The sequence below is a fragment of the Camelus dromedarius genome, chromosome 13 (genome assembly GCF_036321535.1).
Source record: "Camelus dromedarius isolate mCamDro1 chromosome 13, mCamDro1.pat, whole genome shotgun sequence".
Taxonomy (NCBI): Eukaryota; Metazoa; Chordata; class Mammalia; order Artiodactyla; family Camelidae; genus Camelus; species Camelus dromedarius.
Genome location: NC_087448.1, coordinates 148232 through 166746, shown reverse-complemented (window position 1 = coordinate 166746; position 18515 = coordinate 148232). Strand labels below are relative to the sequence as shown.

At 54.2% G+C, this 18515-nt stretch overlaps 1 protein-coding gene and 1 long non-coding RNA gene across 10 annotated transcripts in view; one reads left to right on the top strand and one right to left on the bottom strand.

Annotated features, from left to right (window-relative positions):
- RASA3 (RAS p21 protein activator 3) overlaps positions 1-2713 on the bottom strand; it is a 78146-nt gene extending 75433 nt beyond the window's left edge. For 2 of the 3 annotated variants that reach the window (XM_031466395.2, XM_010987646.3), the window contains exon 1: positions 2559-2713. In XM_031466395.2, the coding sequence (XP_031322255.1) occupies positions 2559-2613 (55 nt within the window). In that variant the 5' untranslated portion in view covers positions 2614-2713. The remainder of the gene's footprint in view (positions 1-2558) is intronic. The other variant, XM_064492919.1, reaches the window with a different exon arrangement.
- Positions 2714-3141: 428 nt separating this feature from the next.
- Positions 3142-12378, top strand: LOC116157264 (uncharacterized). Of its 7 annotated transcripts, none has more exons than XR_010383539.1 (4): positions 3142-5897; positions 7786-9287; positions 9378-9425; positions 10211-12378. It is a non-coding gene; the product is annotated as an uncharacterized LOC116157264 (long non-coding RNA). The 7 variants fall into 7 exon arrangements; XR_010383538.1 differs by having other exon boundaries at positions 10136-12378; XR_010383540.1 differs by having other exon boundaries at positions 7786-9425; positions 10136-10466; positions 10662-12378.
- The last annotated feature ends 6137 nt before the right edge of the window (positions 12379-18515 follow it).

The window sequence follows — 18515 nt, the reverse complement described above, 5'->3', positions numbered from 1 at the left end:
AGCCTGAACAGCACTGTCTCGTGAGCTCCCAGCTCCCACCGGATGCCGCAGACAATAACTGCCGGCATTTTGCAAATGGAAAAATGAGGCCATGAAAGGGGAGGACGCTGGCCCTGGGTCACCCGGCCAGCAGCCCAGCAGCAGCGAAAGGGCACGCAGCCAGTAAGCCTGGAGACGAGGCTCAGAGATGAATGGGCGGCCAGGCCGGGGTCTCTGGGGCAAGGGGAGCGAGGGCGCCTGTGATTCCTGCACATCTGCCCCTCCTCCTCTTCGCCATGCCTTCAAGGCCAGGGCACTCAGGCAAGTCAGGGCTGACACTGGCCATAGCAGAGGACTAAGGAAAGAAATGGAGAGCTCAAGGCACCCCCACCATGCCGGGGACCCCCATCATCCCTTTGTACTAACCATAGAACAAGACTAAGCCCCAAGCCAGCCCCTACAATTCACATCTGGGTCTCCAGCCCAGGCTCTAAGTCAGCATCACAGCCTTGACCGTTTCTTTGCTCAGACACAGGACGATGTCCAGCCTGTGCTGTGGGTAAGCCCTTGCTGCCTGTGCGCCCTGGATGCAGAGGTTGCATGCAAATGTCTCCCTCCTGCAGCCCAGCACTGCCAGTGAAGACCCTCAGAGAGCAGGGAAAACGGGCTTCTCAGAGCTGGAACCACGTCCAGGGACTTGGACCATTGGTGCACAGGCTTTTCTGCCCGTCCTCACCGCTACAGCCCCCAAACGGCGGGGGCGGGGGGTGCTCTGAGGTTCTAATAATACCCAGTTTCCACATGGGGTAAGACACAGCAGATGTTCGGTCACTGCACTAATCCTCAGCTGAGCTGGGCGTTCCTCTCACTTGTTTAAAGTGAAGCACAAAAGAGAGAATGTCTAACCAAGCAGCATCTTCAAACCCCTTCCTTCCACACCTGACCCGTCAGTGCACGGTCCAGAACCTTCCCTGAATTGAGTCTGAGGCTGGCCGTGCAGAGCCCGAATCCCAAGGGCCGCAGACCCATTCCTGCCAGCTGCACCCAGGAGCCTGGCTGTCCCCACCCCTTCCTGCCCCATGACTGAGGAAGCACCTCAGATCCTCTGGGTGACATTCCCCCCGTGGTCAGTGGGCCCTGACATTGAGAGGCACTTTCCCTGCCACCACTCCAGGTGGGGTGCAATGCTGAACCTCTCAGTATGAAAGTGACAGCAGATGTCAAGCAAGTAAACAAGAGAACCCTCTCCAGGCAGGCTCCTCCGGCCGCTGCTGCCACATCCTATCTGCAGTGCTTCTGGGCCAAATATCAACAGCGTCTCAGCGATGATCCACAAACCAAAATAAAGCAGACAGGAAACAACATGCTGATTTGGGGTGGCTGGAATTCCTCAAGCAGCATCAGATGTCATCGACAACTGACACTTCAGCAGTCACTGGGTGCCTGGCTCTGTTTCTGGCCGCCCCTCTCCACACGGGGACAGATGCGAGTGTGAGGCACCCAGGGGGGACAGGGAGATAAGCAGACAGCACTCGGGGTCCTCAGGAGCCCTCTCCCACCAGCACATTTATGGCATCAATGTGTGACAGTCACTCCAGGCACTCATCTGTTTTGGGGGGAAAAACTTGCACATCACCCTCCCAAGACAAAACAGAACTGGGAAGAAGCAAGTCTCTTCAGATAAACCCAGGAAGTCTAGATATAGCCTTCCAGCCCACTCCAGAGTCTGCACTTCCCTCCCCCAGCTCTTGGGTCCAGTGAGAAAGGCAAACTGCTCTGGGGACATGACCTGAATGGCAGGCCCTGGTGGCCAAAACTCCTGCAGCCAGTTCTCAATGGAAGGGGGAGGGGTGGCTCTGGCCCTGAGGGAGCCCTGGGCCAGAGCGCTCCACGTACTCCCCTGCAGACATATACACACAAACACAAGAACACAGATATGCACACACATCCACATACACAGTCGTGTGCACACACAGGCACCAGTCAGCGTCCAGTTTTGGCCCCTCGCACCTGGGAACATGTCAAAGAGCTTAAACGGTCCCAGGAAAGGAAGTTTCTGGGTGCCACGCTAATTCAAGGTGCAGAATCCCGAGGTTGGTGTTTTGGGCACCCGAAATGCACACGTCGGGAGAGTCCCGGCACGTGGTCGTGCACACGCAGATACGCACTCCCAGCGGGGACGGGACCCGTGTCCTACACCGCACCTCCCCTTAGTGCAGGCGACCCCACCTCCGCGGGCCTGCGGCCACTAGTGGCGCAGAGGCAATGCTGGAAGCTGCGTCCCCCAGAGCCGCCGGCCCGGCCCGACCCAGCCCGTCCTGAGGGTAGGTGGGGAGGGGGCCCTGGCCGGGCATCTCCCGGGAGGTGGGGAGGGGGCCGCGGTTGGTCGTCCCCGGGAGGTGGGGAGGGGGCCGCGTTTGGCCGTCCACGGGAGGTGGGCAGGGGGCCGCGGCCCGAGAGCGCGTATCGCCAGAAGGCCCCTGGGCCGGAGCCCCCAGCAAAGGGGTCTGGGACCTGGGGTCGCCAGCCACGAGCCCCGGATAAGACCCCGCTGCCCTAACCGGCTCCCGGGAGCTCACCGATTTTGATCTTCACGCTCTGGAAGACACGGAGCCCCTCTTCCTCCACCGCCATGCTGGGTCGGCCGGGAATTCGCGCGCCGAGCCCCGCGGAGCAGCCGGAGCCCGAGCGGCGGCGCAGTCCCGGCGCTCGGCGCCCAGCTCCGCGCCCGCCCGTCCGCGGCGCCTCCGCCCCGGCCCCGCCCACGCGCCCGCCCATTGGTCAAAGCGCTGGCGGGGGGGGCGGGGAGGCTCCGCCCACGCCCCTGCCCTGCTCCCGCTGCCCGAGGCCCGCAGAGGGGCGGGGACGTGGTGGGTCCGCCCATAGCGCGACCCCAACTGCGCATTGGCTGAGGGCGAGGACGGGGAGCGAGAAGGCTCTGCCCGCATCCCAACCCCAGATTCCCATTGGCCGAGGCCCGCAGAGGGGCAAGGTCTGTCTCAGACGTGGGATAAAGGGACCCCGCCAGGATGGCTCGCCCGCTGGGATGATCCGGCGAGGCGGGCTGGGGGTCCTGGGCGAGGCTTGTGACCGCGTGGAGGGCTCCAGGAGGGGACCAGGTGGGGGTAGCTGGGGAAAGACCAGGCTGGGGTGAGGGGGAGGTGGCGGGGAGCGAACGGGATGAGGGGTGATGAAGGGATCAGGCGGGAGCCCAACACCAGGGCGGGGGTGCGGGACAAGAGAGGCATGCACATGATTTTAAGAAATTCAAATCTAAAGGCATCAAAAGAAAAGAATTCCCTGGCCCAACTCAGCCCCCTCAGACTAGGTCTGCAGCTGACCAACTGCAGGGGTGACCTGGGGTCTGGAGGAGAGCGGGGCCGGTGAGACCCTGATTAGGCTCCACAGCTCCCCATCCCTGCCACCCCCCTCCTGCCCTCTGCTGTCCCCTGGCCTCGGGCCACTCTGGCTTCGCAACCTCGCACAAGCCAAGTGCACTCCTGTCTGCCCTTGCGACCCCCAGGCCACCCTCCTCACCTCATTTTCTGTGTCTCCTGACTTCCTGTCCACTTCCCTCTCCTCTGTCTTCACAGCGCACGACACCACACCTGCATAGACCAGAACACACGCTTCTTAAACAGCGAGGCCTTTTTTGGTCCCTGCTTTCCCTCACTTCCTAAAAGAGTGCTTAAGTGCACGCTGAAAAAGCTGGATGACCATTCTTTACCCTGACTGCTTGAGCCTCCTTTCAGGTCCACAATCACCTGCTTGAGTTTCTCTTTTCAAGATCTTCATACTAGGCGTTTGCCAGTGGTTCAACACGGAGGTTAGGAAAGCAGTTTCCCCATGGCCCACCCCCAGTGTGGCTGCCTCTGACTGCCAACCTCAGAGACTCCTGAAGGGAGTGCCAATTGTGTCCTCCAGAGCCAACCCTCCTTACGCCCAAGGCTGTGCCTGCATCAGGACAACTGAACAGCAGCCCCAGCTCCTGAGCTTCTTGGAGCACTGGCTGGAGCCCCAGTAGCAGCTGCACTGTTGTCAGGCTGCTTCTCTGCCCAACCCGTCCCCTCACCTGTGCACTGATTTTCCTTCTGAGAATACATGCAATAAACTCCCACACACAGATTGCAGCTCCAGAATCTGTTTCCAGAGAGATCCAGCATAAGACAGGAGGGGCCAGGTGATCGGGGAGCTGCCTCTGGGGTGGGGTTTGAGAGCTGGCTGCCAAATGGTGGCGCAGCAGCCCCTCCCGGCTGAGCAGTGCTGAGCTGGAGCAGAACTGGTAGGTAGAGGGTAGGAAACAGAGTGAGGGGCCGTGTGTCAGACACTGGAGCAGTTGGGAAAAGCACGAATTATCTGGACTATGGAATCAGGTGGCTCTTGCTGAGGGCAAGGCAAAGAAAAGATCACCATTTAAAGCAAAGTGTGACAATAAGGAGGTCTCCTTGGCACCTGCAGCTAGAGAGCCAACAACATCTACAGGTCAGAGTGAGACCTAATCCTGAGACAGCGCTGCGCCAGACCGGCTGGACACTCAGGTAAATAAGTGACCCTGTAGGAGCCAGGTGACATAGCTCTCGTGACCTGGTAGGAGAATCCAGAGAAAGGAGTAGTGACACCCTTGAATAATCTCTCTCCGGTGTTCATTGTTTGGGTCACATCGAGGAGAAAAGCGGAAGAGAGAGGCATCTGCGCTGAGGTTTGCTGGACGCTCGAAGCCCGGCTGTTCTGTGCTGCTGGGGAAAGGAGGTCCCAGCTCAAGCCAGTGAGCTTCAGGGGTCGCTGCCCCAGCCCAAGCCTGGCCTCCGCTCGCTGGTAGAAACCCTTAACGGTTTGTCTGCTGTTTGTTGATATCAATACATCTGTCAGTTTGAGTTAATAGTTGAATATAACCTCAGACATATGGTGGATGTACTGTTAGGTAGATTTGTGATGCCTCGATTGCTTATTGTGAAGCATGTTCACCCAAAATGTCTATGTTTTTGTCATGATAAAGTTTAACTTGTTGTTTGTGACCATGATTAGCCAAGTATCAAGGAGCTTTTTGAAGACACTTCTGAAACCAGCAATTAACTGGGCTCCAGATCCAGTCTTCTTAGCCGTGGCCAGATGACATGTGCTTTTCTTCTAAAATCTCCATCAAAGCATCCCAGAGGAGTCAACAGGAGGGGCACCTGATTCATCATTTGGGATGGGGATTTGCTGTCAGTGCACCCTCACAGCAGAACCACAACACAGGCTCCAGAGGAGAAAACCCAGGACTCAGGAAACTTGGCCTTTGACCACAGATGCTTCCTGTGCAGGGAGCTGGGCTCTGGAGACCCAGTGATGAATGCAGCGGCTGTCCCAAACTGCTCTTCAAATCGTTCAAACCAAGCCAAACAGATTTTATCAAGGGCCAGTAGGAGCTGCTGCTTTTGTGAAACAGTAGTTCGAGAGAAGCAACGTAATAGTGAAGAAACTTGAAAGGGGCAAAAATGATACCAGAGTGCCCACCACTATATTGTATTTCCTTCAAGATTTTCTTAGTATTTACAGATGGTCTTACACAGTGGCACTAGGGTTTGTTTGAGTATTTACTCTGTTTGGGAATTCATTTTCTTAGCACGACCTTTACTGAGCACCTGGCCTGCATCCACCGTGGGAAGATGGGACCCTTGGGGCTGGTGCACCTCCTAGGATGCCACGCTGAGGACCTCCGCAGCTCCTCCACCCACAGTTCACCTTGGAATGGACGAGGAGAAAGCCCTGGAAGTGGACTCGGTCTTGAAGGTCTAGACACAGTGGCAGCACTGAAGAGAACCTGAAAGCCTGAGGTTGTGCTGGGCCTGGGAGTCGAGGAGCCACCTTGGGACACCTGGCCAGGCCAGCACCACCTCGCCCCTTCACGACGATCGCGTTGCTCTGACTCCTAGCAGGTGGGTGGCACCGAAGGGAGCGGGTGGTGGCAGCTGGCAGAGGAGGAAACCTGCCAGACTGTGCTGCAGGGAGGCCCGGTGACCCCAGGGCGGCAGAGAGACCAGGTCGGGCTCAGGAGCAGCACAGTGTCTGTGGCCTGCACACACACTGATTAACTGTGAGTGTGAAAATGACTGGCTTTTATTACCTGTCTGGCCTCTGACACATGGCTTATTACTTTCTATTCCTTCCAGATGGTTTGGTGTGAACATAACTCTTCTCCCCAGATTAAGTCTAGATTTCTCTGTCTGCGAAACAGGAAAACAGCAGTGCCTGCCCACTGGGTGTTGTGGGGCCCAGAATTGGTGTGTTGTGTTCAGCAATCAGGCTCATTAGGCAAATTAAGAACAGTCAGTTCCCGGTGGTTTCTTGACTCCCCAGGGCAAGGGTGGGGCCCTTTCCTCTCACCCGCAGCACCCGGTAGATGCCGGCTCTCCAGCAACACCAGCACCAGGGCTGGGGGAGTCAGTGAAGCCAGGCACCACTCTGGCCCTGGGATCTCAGGGTACAGTCCCTGCCGCTCCCTCCAGGCCTCCACCCCTCCCAAGCGCTCTGCGAGTCTATCCTCCCCTGTGGGGTGAGCTTGCAGCAGTGCAGAAGGGGCTTCTGGTCATCCGAGGTGACAGTAGGCCCACGTCCACTCCAGGCCCCTTCTCCCCTCTAGAGGGAGAAAATCTCCTTCAAAAGATGTTCCACAACCTAAATGTGAGCCTACAGAGGACGAGATAAAGAAACTGTGGTGTATTTATACAATGGAATACTAATTTGGCCATAAAAAGAATAGAATAATGCCATTTGCATCAACATGGACGGACCTGGAGATCAGCATTCTAAGTGAAGTAAGCCAGAAAGAGAAAGAAAAATACCATATGAGATCGCTCATATGTGGAATCTGAAAAAATAAAACACAAAGGAACTTATTTACAAAACAGACACATACTCATAGACACAGAAAACAAACTTTGGTTATCAGGGGGGAAGAGGGATGGGAAGGGATAAATGGGGAGTTTGAGATTTGCAGATACTAACTACTATATATAAAATAGATAAACAACAAGTTTATACTGTAGAGCACAGGGAACTATACTCAGTATCTCATAATAATCTAAATGGAAAAGAATATGAAAAGGACTATACATACGTACATGTGTGACTGAAGCATGATGTTGTACGCCAGAAATGAACACAACATTGTAAACTGACTATACTTCAATTTAAAAAAAGAATAAGAAAAAGAAAAAGGCGTTACACACATGAAACCACGTGTTTACCGAAAGCCCCAAACCAGAAGCAGCACTCCACCCATCCTTCCACAGGCAGAGGGCAAACAAGCTACTCAGCAGGAAAAAGTTCCGATGCAGGTGCGCTGCGGACCCCGAGGTGGGAGGAGAGTGTGTCACACCCACCGCAGGGTTCTATTTGCATGACACTCTTAAAACGGCAAATTGTAGAGACAAAGAATGGACAGTGGTTGTCAGAGGTCAAGGATGGGGAGGCAGTGGCTGTAACAAGGCAGCAGGAGGGGCCCTAGGGGTGGAAGTGTCCTGTGTCCTGATGGTGGTGGTGGCCACACGTGTCTGCATGTGTGACAGGACTGCACAGGTCCAGACATGCTCGCGTACGAGTGCATGTGACACTGGTGCGATCGGGGTGGGGAAGGGGCTGGATCTCTGCAGTTTTGTGATCTCTACAGTCCTGCACCACCTCAGTGCTGGGAGAAATGGGGAGCTGCACAGTCTTACTCCTTGTAATTGCATGTGATCTACAGTCACCTCAAAATAATTTTTTTAAAGGACAAGATGGTGGTAGATGCTGGCTCACAGATCCCTCCTATGGTTCTTGCCACAGCCCCAGGTGGCCCACATCCTCTCCTGTGGAGAACCTGAGATGCCCCAGGAAGGGCGTCACCCCACCTCATCCTGCGAGGACCGTCCTTGTTATCATGAGAGTGTCTCCCGCTACCGCCTTGCACACCTGAGGGCAGACCTGCCCCGGGTGCTCCGGAGCCCAGGGAAAGACCAGCCCTGCTGCACCCTCTCTTCCTGGGGGTCCCCTTTTGCAGAAGCTTTCCACCTCTCAGGCCTCCTTCCTCTGCATTTCCCTCAGGAAGCAGGTAACTGACCTCTGTCTCCTCTTGGAGTGTTTGGCTGTGTCAGCAGCCGTGCGGCCCCTGACAGCCATTCGCAAACCGTTGTCACCCAGAAAGGGGTCCCAGAGGGGTTCAAACTTCTTGTTGAAGGACCCACAAAATAACTGCACTTTAGGTCATGACCCAAGTCCCTTACACAAACACCAGCCCTGGCTAGACCCAGCGTGTTCTAAAACAGTGCTGGCTGTTCTAGCTTCATTTGTAATTTTGAGATTGATTTCAGGACCTTCAGCAGCGACTGGGCCCCGGGGATCCAGGAGGCACCGGCTTGTGGGATCACACTATGCTTTCAGGAGTTTTGCCCGCTGGTAGTTAAACAGAAGCTTTATTAAAAATTAAATGCCATAAGCTTACAAAATGTGTGAGACTGTGCAAACCCTGCTCTTGGAGTTAGCACTGCCTCACGCGGTGGAGACGCTGGATTTGAGGGGCCCCTTTCACTATGCACTTTGGATGTGCTGTTTCTCACATGGAAGGAGACGGTTTTGTTCCAGGAGGTGAGTCTGCTCAGTTTTCACTTCCTTCGTGGCTCTTTTTTCTGCTCCTTCTGCTGTGTTTTACTTGCTCCTTTCCCTTCATTTTATATGTTTTATTCTCACTCTGTCTTTGTTGAGACTCGGCACTGGTTGCCTTTGTTTATACCTCACCTCCAGTGTGGCGAGTCCTCCCAGGACCAGCTGTTTATGGGAGGCTCCATCAGGGGCCAGGGTCTGCCTTGGGGGGGAGGGTTCTGTCGGGGGCCAGGGTCTGCCAGGAGGCAGGGCTGTACGTGGGGGACCACCTCGGCCCCAGGCGTCATGAGGACCTGCACAGTGCGAGGTCCTATTTGGTGGCTCCAACCATTCTTTTTCATGCCAGGTGAGGCCAGGGACCCACACTCTGCTCTCCCCCTGGGTGTGTCACAGTCTGAAGCTTTGTGACCTGCAGCCTCTCGGGATGTCCCCCACGCCAGCTCCCCTGTCCACGTGGTCTCCTAGCTTTGCTGGAGGTGGAGTGTGTTTCTCCTTCTCCTTTTCTTTGTTGGTCTTGGTTCCCAGAAGAGGGGTGAGTATGGTCTCCACTCTGCCGTTTCACCCCTGAAGTCTCTATTGCCCCAGTGTCCTCTGAACCCTTGCTGACGGGTCTGAGGCCGTCTTGGTTCCTCATCTGATGTCCTGAAGTTCCCTCTGGCCTCGTCCGGACTTCCTCAGCCCTCAGAGGGGTCAGTCTCCTGAGTCACGTCTTCTTTCTGCATGGGAAGTTCTCCTGTTACGTCCTAGTGTTACTCACCCTTCTCTCTTTCTCTCTGAAGTCCTAGTGGTGAGACGTCTTACTCCTGAGCCTGGTGACCTCTCCTCAGGTACGTCCCCACCTGTCCACATTGAGCTGCGTCCTGGAAGACACACTGGCTCTAGCGTCATCTCTTCCCTGGGATTTTAGGTTCAGGAATCAGATTTTAATTTCTTTCCTACTCTGCCTGTTACGAGCATGCAGTGTTTTCTAGAATGTTTCTGAGGACAACAATTGGACTTTCAGTTTGACTTTCTCTTGTTTTTACTTAGCCGTTTGCCCCGAGGTCCCTGTCTTTGTGGACCTTCATTGTACTCCCCTGACGTTCTTCTGGAAGTCTGGGGATACTGGGGTCCTCTTAGAGGGAAGTCAGGCTCATTCTGCTGTGGGTTCCCCCGGCGTCTCTGAGTGGGAATGTAAGCTGGGAGCTCGTGTCCACAGCTGGGCTCTGCTGGCTGTGCTCTCTTTAGTTGGACGGTGAGGAACTGGCGGGCAGTGAGCTGGCAATTACCCACTCCTTCCCCCGCAACATGCCCCAACCCAAACCAGAATGAGGAAGCTTTTACTCTGGGGCCCCAGACACGTGCTAGGAGCTGTGGCCCAACCCAGGCTGTTGATTCAAGGTCTTTGAAGAAGAGCCCTCGGTGTCTGCCGGGTGGGGAGGGGAGAGGGAGGCCAGGGAAGCAGAGGGGCAGGCAGAACCCAGTGACACCCACACCTCAGGACCTCGGCAGGGTCCCTCCTACATGATGACATCAGCTTCCACTGTTGCCTCCCCAGCCCTTGCACACCTTCCATCCCTTCCTACCTTCAGAGCCTGCCCGCACCTCGACCTCCCTTTCTCTGCGGTGACAGGTCCACCCTCCCTGCGCGCATCTCCTGCAGTCTGCTGAGGCTTGAGGGGGGAGGAGACCCAGGTGCCTGGGGGCACCAGCCGCCCCACAGCTCCCCCAGACATGGAAACAAGCCTGCGTCACGCTGAGAGGGAGACTGGCTTTGGCCGTCTCCCGTGAATGGCGCTCTGCCGCTCCTTTCTACAGTCACCACTGCTGCTGGTTCACCTGCTGATTTGTTGTGACCCTCAACCATCTTTCCGTTGTCCTGTTGTCTGGTAACTAGTTTTCAGTTTGTGCTGAAACACTTGGACATGGTCTTTGGACACCTCTTTGTCACTACTGAATATCCCCTTTTCTGACGGAAAGGTTCTCTAGGCCATGGTCATTCTCGGGAGGGAAAACTAATGTACGTATAGTGTCTGTGGAAGGGCCCCAGTGCAGCTCCATGTTGAATCCCTGTCTGTGCACAGCTCTCGGGAGACCTGCCAACTGCTGACACGGTCCAGCTCTCTCCCAGACGCTCCTGTCGCCTGTCTTCCCAGGTCCAGCTCATCTCTGTCCGAATGCTCTGTGGTCTGAGTAAAAGTCTCATGGCTTCATCAACATGCCAGGTCCCTACACTCACACACAAAGAAGGAAAAGCAGCACCTTACGGACCACGCACTCTACTTACCTGCATGTTTCACCCCAGAGGCTGTGCTGACTTGGGAAGAGTTGTGCTGACTCACTGTCCAAGTCACTGATATCTTTTCAAATTAGTGTCACAGCAAACTGTTACCCCATGCTCACGGCCAAAATATCACGTCACACGTATTAGCTTTTGACCTTAACGTTCAAGCCACCAGCCATGGCCTACCAGGGTTTTCACAGTTTCTTAGAGTTCCAGGACACTTCTTCAAGCGAGAGCACAACATATTAAACACGCCCAGGAGGAGTTGCCCTGGTTGAACACAGGAGGCGCTGGGGTTCCGCCTTTGGCGTCCCCCACTCTGGTGGCTCAACGACCACCCTCAGGAGACATCCGGCAGAGAGAACATGTGAACAGGAAGCATTGTGCAAAGAAGAAAAAGATACAGACCGAGGCAGACCCTGAAACTGATGTGATTTGGCATGGGGGGGGTGGTGGTGGGGATCACTGATCAAAAAGAAAAGAGGGTAAAACTTCAAAGAGAAATGACTAGTGTCTTCCCAGGGCCTTGGGCAGGTGGGGCCTCTGGACCTCAGCCCTTTAGCTTCAGGGGAAATCTGCGTTTTCCCTGCGGGGGGGCCAGTGGTACAGGAACAGGTCGGGAAGAAGGAAGGCACGGCCAGGGCTGGGATGGGTGTGGTGGTGAGCAGGTAGGATTTGGGAAGTCTTCAGGAACCAGATTAAAAGGGTCCTGGGAGCTCTTGGAGCAGGGGAAACAGCTCGTAGCAGCTAGTGGACCAGGGCAGGAGGGCAGGACGCCACAGCCCCAGCGGCAGGCCCCTCCGCACCTCCCCAGACCACCGTTAGCCCTGCTGAGGAGCAGAAGCTTCACTGACCTCATCACCCCAAGGAAAGCAGCAGCTGGTCTCCGACTGAAGACCTTCAGACCTTCCGTCATGCCTTTGACACCAAGACGTCTACTGTGATGTCTGTGGAAGAAGACGAGCCGCCGCCCGTGAAACACCTCGGGTGCTTCACCCAGGCACCACAGACACCGGGGTGCCGGCAGAGGGGGACGTTCCCGGACCAAGAGTCAGACCCTGGGCCCAGCTCTGTCCCCTCCCCAGCCCGGCCACCAGGAAGGCTGAACCAGCTGTTGTCACTGCTTCCTGCCTCGGTGCCATTTGACAGCAAGCACTTCCATTTTCAGAAATTAAGCGGCTCAGGTGCCTCCGGCCCAAGGATAAGATGACCATTTTCTGACATTTAAACTCAGTTTTGTCCTCGAAGAAACAAGCTTTAAGAACACATGGACTAAAGGGGGAGGGCGTAGCTCAGTGGTGGAGTGTGTGGCTAGCGTGCGTGAGGTCCTGGGTTCAACCCCAGCACCTCCAGTAAAATAGACAAATGAATAAACCTAATTATTCCCCCCTCCAAGTAAATTTTAAAAATACATTAAATAAGCAAATAATTTTTTAAAAAGACACATGGATTAACTATTGATGAAAGGATGGGTAGCAGGGCAGAGTGTAAAAGAGGGGAGACTGGGGTCCTCTTTTAAAAATAAACGTAATTATTTAAATCAAATCACCGATAACTGTAGCCAGTATAATTGGGTTTCTATCTGAGGAAATCACCACCGCTTCCAGGCTTTACCTCAGTGCTGACCGGCCAGTTATCAGGCTTAACAGAGGACTTGTTCCAGCAAGTTCAACGCACTTCAAAAGCCCTTCAAGTGGCAGCAGGAACCTGAAGACCTAGCAGGTGGTTCTCAGGGTTTCTGGGGGTGAAGTAAGACAAGGAAGGCCAGTCAACTAGGAATCTGCAGATTTTTCTATGGAAGAGGGTGGGTCACCTCTCTGTACTTTCCCGGGAGGACAAATACCACCATTGCATAAAACTAGTTAGAAGTGGGAATTACTTATGGTCTTAGATTCCCCAAGTTGGCCTCTGTCCCCTCTGGATGGCTCAGAACAAAAGAGGAATTTATCGGGAGACTCTGGCATCTGTTTTGAACCCAGAGGAAGCTGGGCTCCTGTAGGTCTAAGCTGGTGCCTGGGGAGCCTCCTGGTGCCACTTCTCTGTCCCTCTGTTCAGTTCTCACAATCTTCTTTCCCTGAAGGTTGTCTCTCCCTGCTTCTGTGCTCGTGGGATGGATGACAGGCCCCTCATTAGCCAAGGCTTCATGGGCATCTCAGTGCCAGCCATGCTGTATGCTGAGACAGACTAGCTGAATCCAGATACCAGTTCCAGTCTCTAAAGAGATCTTTGCTGATCCAATCGACTGGGGCCCAGGCCAAGGCAGGGGTGTGGCCTGGGTGTGAGACCAGCTAGGGGCAGGTCTAGGGGACTGGGCAGACACCCCCACCCCGAAGGGTATCTGCAGGACCATTTATAACAAGAATGTAGTTGGGAGGGAACAGAAAGCAGAAGTCGCTCCAGCGCACTGGGGAAGGTGTGAGAACAGAGGTTAGGAAGCCTGTGTCCTAACAAGCCCAGGCTGGGGGTTGTGCTCCCTCCTGCCTGCCTCCCAGAGACACGGACAGCTCCCTAACCAAAAATGTGAGTCCGGACTGGGACCAACGGGCTGCCCGTGCTTGTCGGCCACCATCCACATGACCAACCGCTTCCACGGATGAAAGTGTGCCTTCCCGCCGGCAGAGGGGAGCTCCATATGGCCGTGGTGGGGAGGGGCTTAGTGGGACCAGCAAGACTGACCAGGTTCACAGTGTCTTCGGGGAGGGGTTGGGCAACCGTCTGGACTGCACCCACCAGGTTCTGCCACGCAGGGTCCTCTCCTCCAGACCCGGCTCCTACCCGGGAAACTGCTGCTCCAAGTGATGCCCACCTCTCCTGTCAGGAGCCGTGAAAGGAGCTGCAGAGGCTCGGCCTCAGGAAGGGGAGGGTGGGGGCGGGGTCCTGCTGCAGCTGCTCCAGGGCTTCCGGGGCTGCCAGGTGCAGAAGGACACCCGTCTCTCCACCATGACTGCAACTGGCAGAATTAGAATCAAAATGTAAAGATGATGAAAAAGTAAATTTCAGACAATTTCAAGTATTTTCTCTGAATTCAAGTCACCCTAAATGAATGTGCTTCTTCTGGAAGCCTGACTTTCTGAGCCCTGGGGCAACTCTGCCAGCGAGAGGGCTCCACCGCTGCCACGCTGGACAGAGCAGCCTCCTCCTGGCTGCTTGACCACGTGCCAGGCCCACAGGCCACACCTACGGGGGACTGAGTCCCGGCCAGACCCACCCTCCCACCTGAAGGCCAGACCCTCCATTCAGTGCAGGTGGAGTGGACCCTTCTCACGTTTCATGTGTTTTCTCAATTGGAGGAGGGGGTGCAATTTGTTTTCCAGTTGCATTTTCTTCTTTTTCTTGAAGGGAAGGATGTGTTGCCAAAAATACTCATGAACTGCTTCCTTGTTTTCCTGAGGGAGAAAACGCTTTCTTTATTTTGCAGTAGCATCCACATTGAAGTGGCAGCAAGGACCCAGGGGCTGAGAGCCTGGGGCCTATCCCTTCCCAGGTTCCTAACGAGCTCACAGGCATCTGGAGGGTCTCCCAGACCCTGCCCCAGGGCTCCAAGCACACATCCTGCAGTTCGTGCCCCTGCGGGACCACAGCTTCAAGGGCCCTGAGACAGTGTCTGCAGCCACAGTAGTGCCATCGAAGGCAGCCCGGGGCCTTCCTGGCAGGCATGCCTGTTGGTCCTCCTCCAGGGACTGGCTGCTCTGCTGACCCCCGACCCAGCCAGCACCTGCTTCCAACCCTGCAGATGCCACCCTTCTACCCTAAAATAGCACAAAAGCACTGGAGGTCTCACTGCCTCCTCTAGGCAGATAAAAAAATAATAAGTCAGGGTAGAGACCCGGGCAGGAGGGGCTTCCCCACTGCTGCTCTGGTCCCACTGCGCCCCAGCGTGGAGGTCTTCTCTGCACGCTGGCAGCCATTTACGGGTTTCCCAGTAAAGCCGCTCTTGTTCCACTGGGCTTGAAGGCAAAGGAGAAGCGGCTCCTTTTGGGTTCCTAGAGTGCGCGTGCAGGGCCTGAGACCTCACAGTGTGCACTGCTCTCTCTGGCCGGGGTCTCCCCTGCGGAGCCTGGGCGGCCCAGGCTGCGGATGCAGCGTGGGGCCACGTGACCAGAGGACGTGGGACCCGGGGCGAGCTGTTTAGATAAAGAGGCCGAGGGGTGCATGTGTGTTTACCAGCGACCCTGTCTCGAGCAGTGGGTGACGTGCCACTGAATTCTCAATGCTCAGTGGTTGAGAGAAGACGCCTCAGAGGGGAGGCGTGGGCTCTGGGTGGTGTGATCAGGGCCACTTTGCACATCAAGTGGATTTTTTAAAGTAACCACACAAATGTGATACATCCATTTTGAAAATTAAAAATCGCTTCATTCTCACCTATAATAAATTAGCTTTTCCAGGACGTCTTCTAGGCTCTGTGCTCACTCCTGATCCTACAGACTGTGAGGGGAACAATTTTACATTTGCTTTCCTGGGTTTGTAATCTTCCCAGGCGTCATTCAGCTGCACTACCTCCCAGCAAGCCAATACGCACAGGTGACCTTCACCTGCAGAGGACGCCACAGGTGTGCCCCTCCACTAGCTGTGAAGTCAGCAACACTGAAGGTCATCATTTGTGTATACAGCTCTCCTTTCTTCTGGATTAATTCCCTAAGAACATCTCCAGAGGAGGATTAATAGGCCTAAGTGAATCTTTTCAGGACTAACATTCTTGAGAAGTGACTGAGTAACTGAGGCTACAGATAACTCCACCATCACTAATGACCGGCAACTAAAATTCCTTGTGTTCAGAACAAACCGACAAAGACGTCCAATGTACCCTAAAAGCGCACCTGAAGGTCACAGGAGCAGCTCTGTCTTGCTGCTGACCTCAGAGCCTCATCCCCTCACCCCAGACACGTGGGGCTCTTGGGTGTCTTTGTTCATCCTTAGCTCAGTGCCCTCGCCAGCACTGTCTGTACGGTCACGGTCCTTCAAAACTTGTGGAGACTTCTTTACAGCTCAGCGTGTGGTCAAAGTTTGCAAATTTTGTAAATGTTCCTCCTGTACTGAAAACTTTTGTGGTTTCCTGTACCCTGCAGATGTTTCCAATTTCATCTTTTTCCCCCTTAAAACATAGTAAGCCTCATTGTCCTTAATGTGTCCCATGACTTCAGTGGGAAGGAGAGTCCCTGGGAGTCTGTTCTGGGGTTTCTGGTGGTTCTACTGCTGTCATTCACTTTGCAGGATGCTCGTGCCCTGGAGACACTGGGAGAATCTGAGGCCTTGGAGGAGAGCCATCACCTTTCCTCTGCATCCTGGGACGCCGCCAGCCCAGGGCCACACAGCCAGTCTCACGGTTTGCGGGTAACTGGCAGCCAGGCTGGCTGAGCGGAGCTGCAGGAGCTCCCGCATCCTCCTCTGTTCTACAGTAACCTGCCATTGCTCCCAGAGATTGTTTCTGATTCACACCTCTCCTGATGGTGCAGCCCTTGTCTCCCGCTAGGCTCCCCACGTGTCTCTCTCTCGCAGAGATCCCCACTTTTCAGGACCACGAGTGTCCCCAGGAAGAGCCCTGTGTGCTGGCCCAGGACCCTGGTTTCTTTGGCCATGTCCTCCAGACTCCCGATCCCTGTGTCCACTCCCAGACGCGTAAGTGACAATGCCCAGGATTTCAGGTGTTCTCGGCGTTGGGAAAGCAGCCCACGCCTGTCACCGCACGGAGGTACGCAGCTTCTCCAGTGACCCGTGCTCATCAGAGGCCGCTGGGTCACACAATTATTTCTGAGAACAAATATCTGTGAGCTCATTTCCCTCCAAGAGTGAATGAGTTTGAGGTATTGAGATGGTTTTTAAACTACTCTGTCCTGAGAAAGGAGAGGGAGCCTGTGCTGCGTGTATCTCACTGCTCCAGTGGGAGGGCAGAGGGACAGAAATGCCAAAGCGAGAGCCACAGGACGCGTGACTGGGATTGTGAATGTTTCAAGTCACGAATGCCCAATATGGCATGTACCATACAAGTCCTGTGCAACGACTGTGCGTAGTCATGGCGTCCCTCGGTAACAGTTCAGGGCATTACTAATAAACTCAATTCTCAGGTCAATATTGGGCCAACACACTGATTAAGGCTGATCTGAACACACAGGTATCACATGAGTAATCCAATCAAGAACAGGCTTTGGTGTTTATTTTCTGCAGAGCATAAAAAGAAACTGTGTGATACTAAACATTCAAACCCAGCCCAATATTAAAAAACTCTCTACCCAAAAGTTCACAAAATGCAAAGTGGTATCATGGATTGGGTCTTGGACAGAAAAAGACACCAGAGGAAGCTAACATTGTCTCTTACTAATGATTAAACTCCGACCTTCCAGTCATCCACTTTAATGGTAATTCTTTGATGTGTAGAAACCCTTGTCAGCCTTGCATATTATTTCCTCAGGACCAATTCCAAGGAGCTACTGGCTAACTGACTTTTCTGGTTGGATCTGGTTGAGAACATGTTAGGAACTGAAACTTGGTTTGAACCTGGGTGAGTGGGTAGGTGGGTGCTTGGGAGGCAGACCACCCAGCTGATGGGACCTTTCTGTTTTCGGGGGCAAGTCTGATTATTCCAGGCCCACCACCAAGTCCACTCAGACAGCAAACACTGACTGAGTGGCTGGGCAGTGAGAGTCAGCCGGGGTGGAGGGTCGGTACACAGCCCAGGGGTGTGTGCATTTATACAGCCCAGTTCCTACTTTGCCCCTTGTCCATGGTCTGTCCACACGAGTGCCAGCAAACTGTACGAGCTGCCTCCCAGCTGCCCCCAGCCCCCTGCAGGACACAGAGCATCGTCAGAAACCTCTCAGCGAGTGGCCAACTGGCTACAGGAAAAGGAAGACACGAGTCATGTAGACCAGCCCCACAGCTGGGGAGTCACTCACAAACATCAGGCCATTTTCCATCACTAGTGACCCATCTTCACGGAGCATCTGCTGGACATCGGGCTTGATCAATGACCGTAACTGGGTAAAGAAAGTGAATTGTTTTAACAGAATCCTCTGAATATGGTGTGTAGGTTTCATAGGCCCAGAAGTCTTAATGAAGCCTGTTACCTCGAAGGGCTACTGTATTTTATGTAGTAATTTTTACGTCTATCTTCTACTGTACGCACATAGTTTTCTTTTAAAAAATTTTTACTGAAGTGTTGATTTACAATGTTAGTTTCAGGGGTACAGCAAAGAGAGCCAGTTACACATGTACATACACATATATATTTTCTTTTCAGATTCTTTCTCCTTTGTGCGTTATTACAAGAAATTGAACACAGTTCCCTGTGCTGCACAGTGGGACCTTGTAGCGTATAGTTTTCTGAAGTTAATACCCATGAGAAATTCTGAGCTAAACTAAATCAGTTCTTTGAAAAACTCAATAGCTTTTTAACTGTCAGCACATCAGCAAGTTTATCAACCTGCAGAGTCTTCCGCCACACTTCTGAAGATCCCTAGAAGCACGCTGTGGCTCCGCCGCCCACAGCAGGGCAGAGAGAGTCCTGCTGTAGTTTATCCACATCTTATTTTTCCCAAGTCTGATGCAGCTTAAGCTCGGCTGATTCTCTTTCAAACTGACAGCCACAGAATCATGCTGACATGGGGAACGTGGCGCTTCCTAAGATGCCCACTTCTTACACACAGCTGAGCCGTGAGTT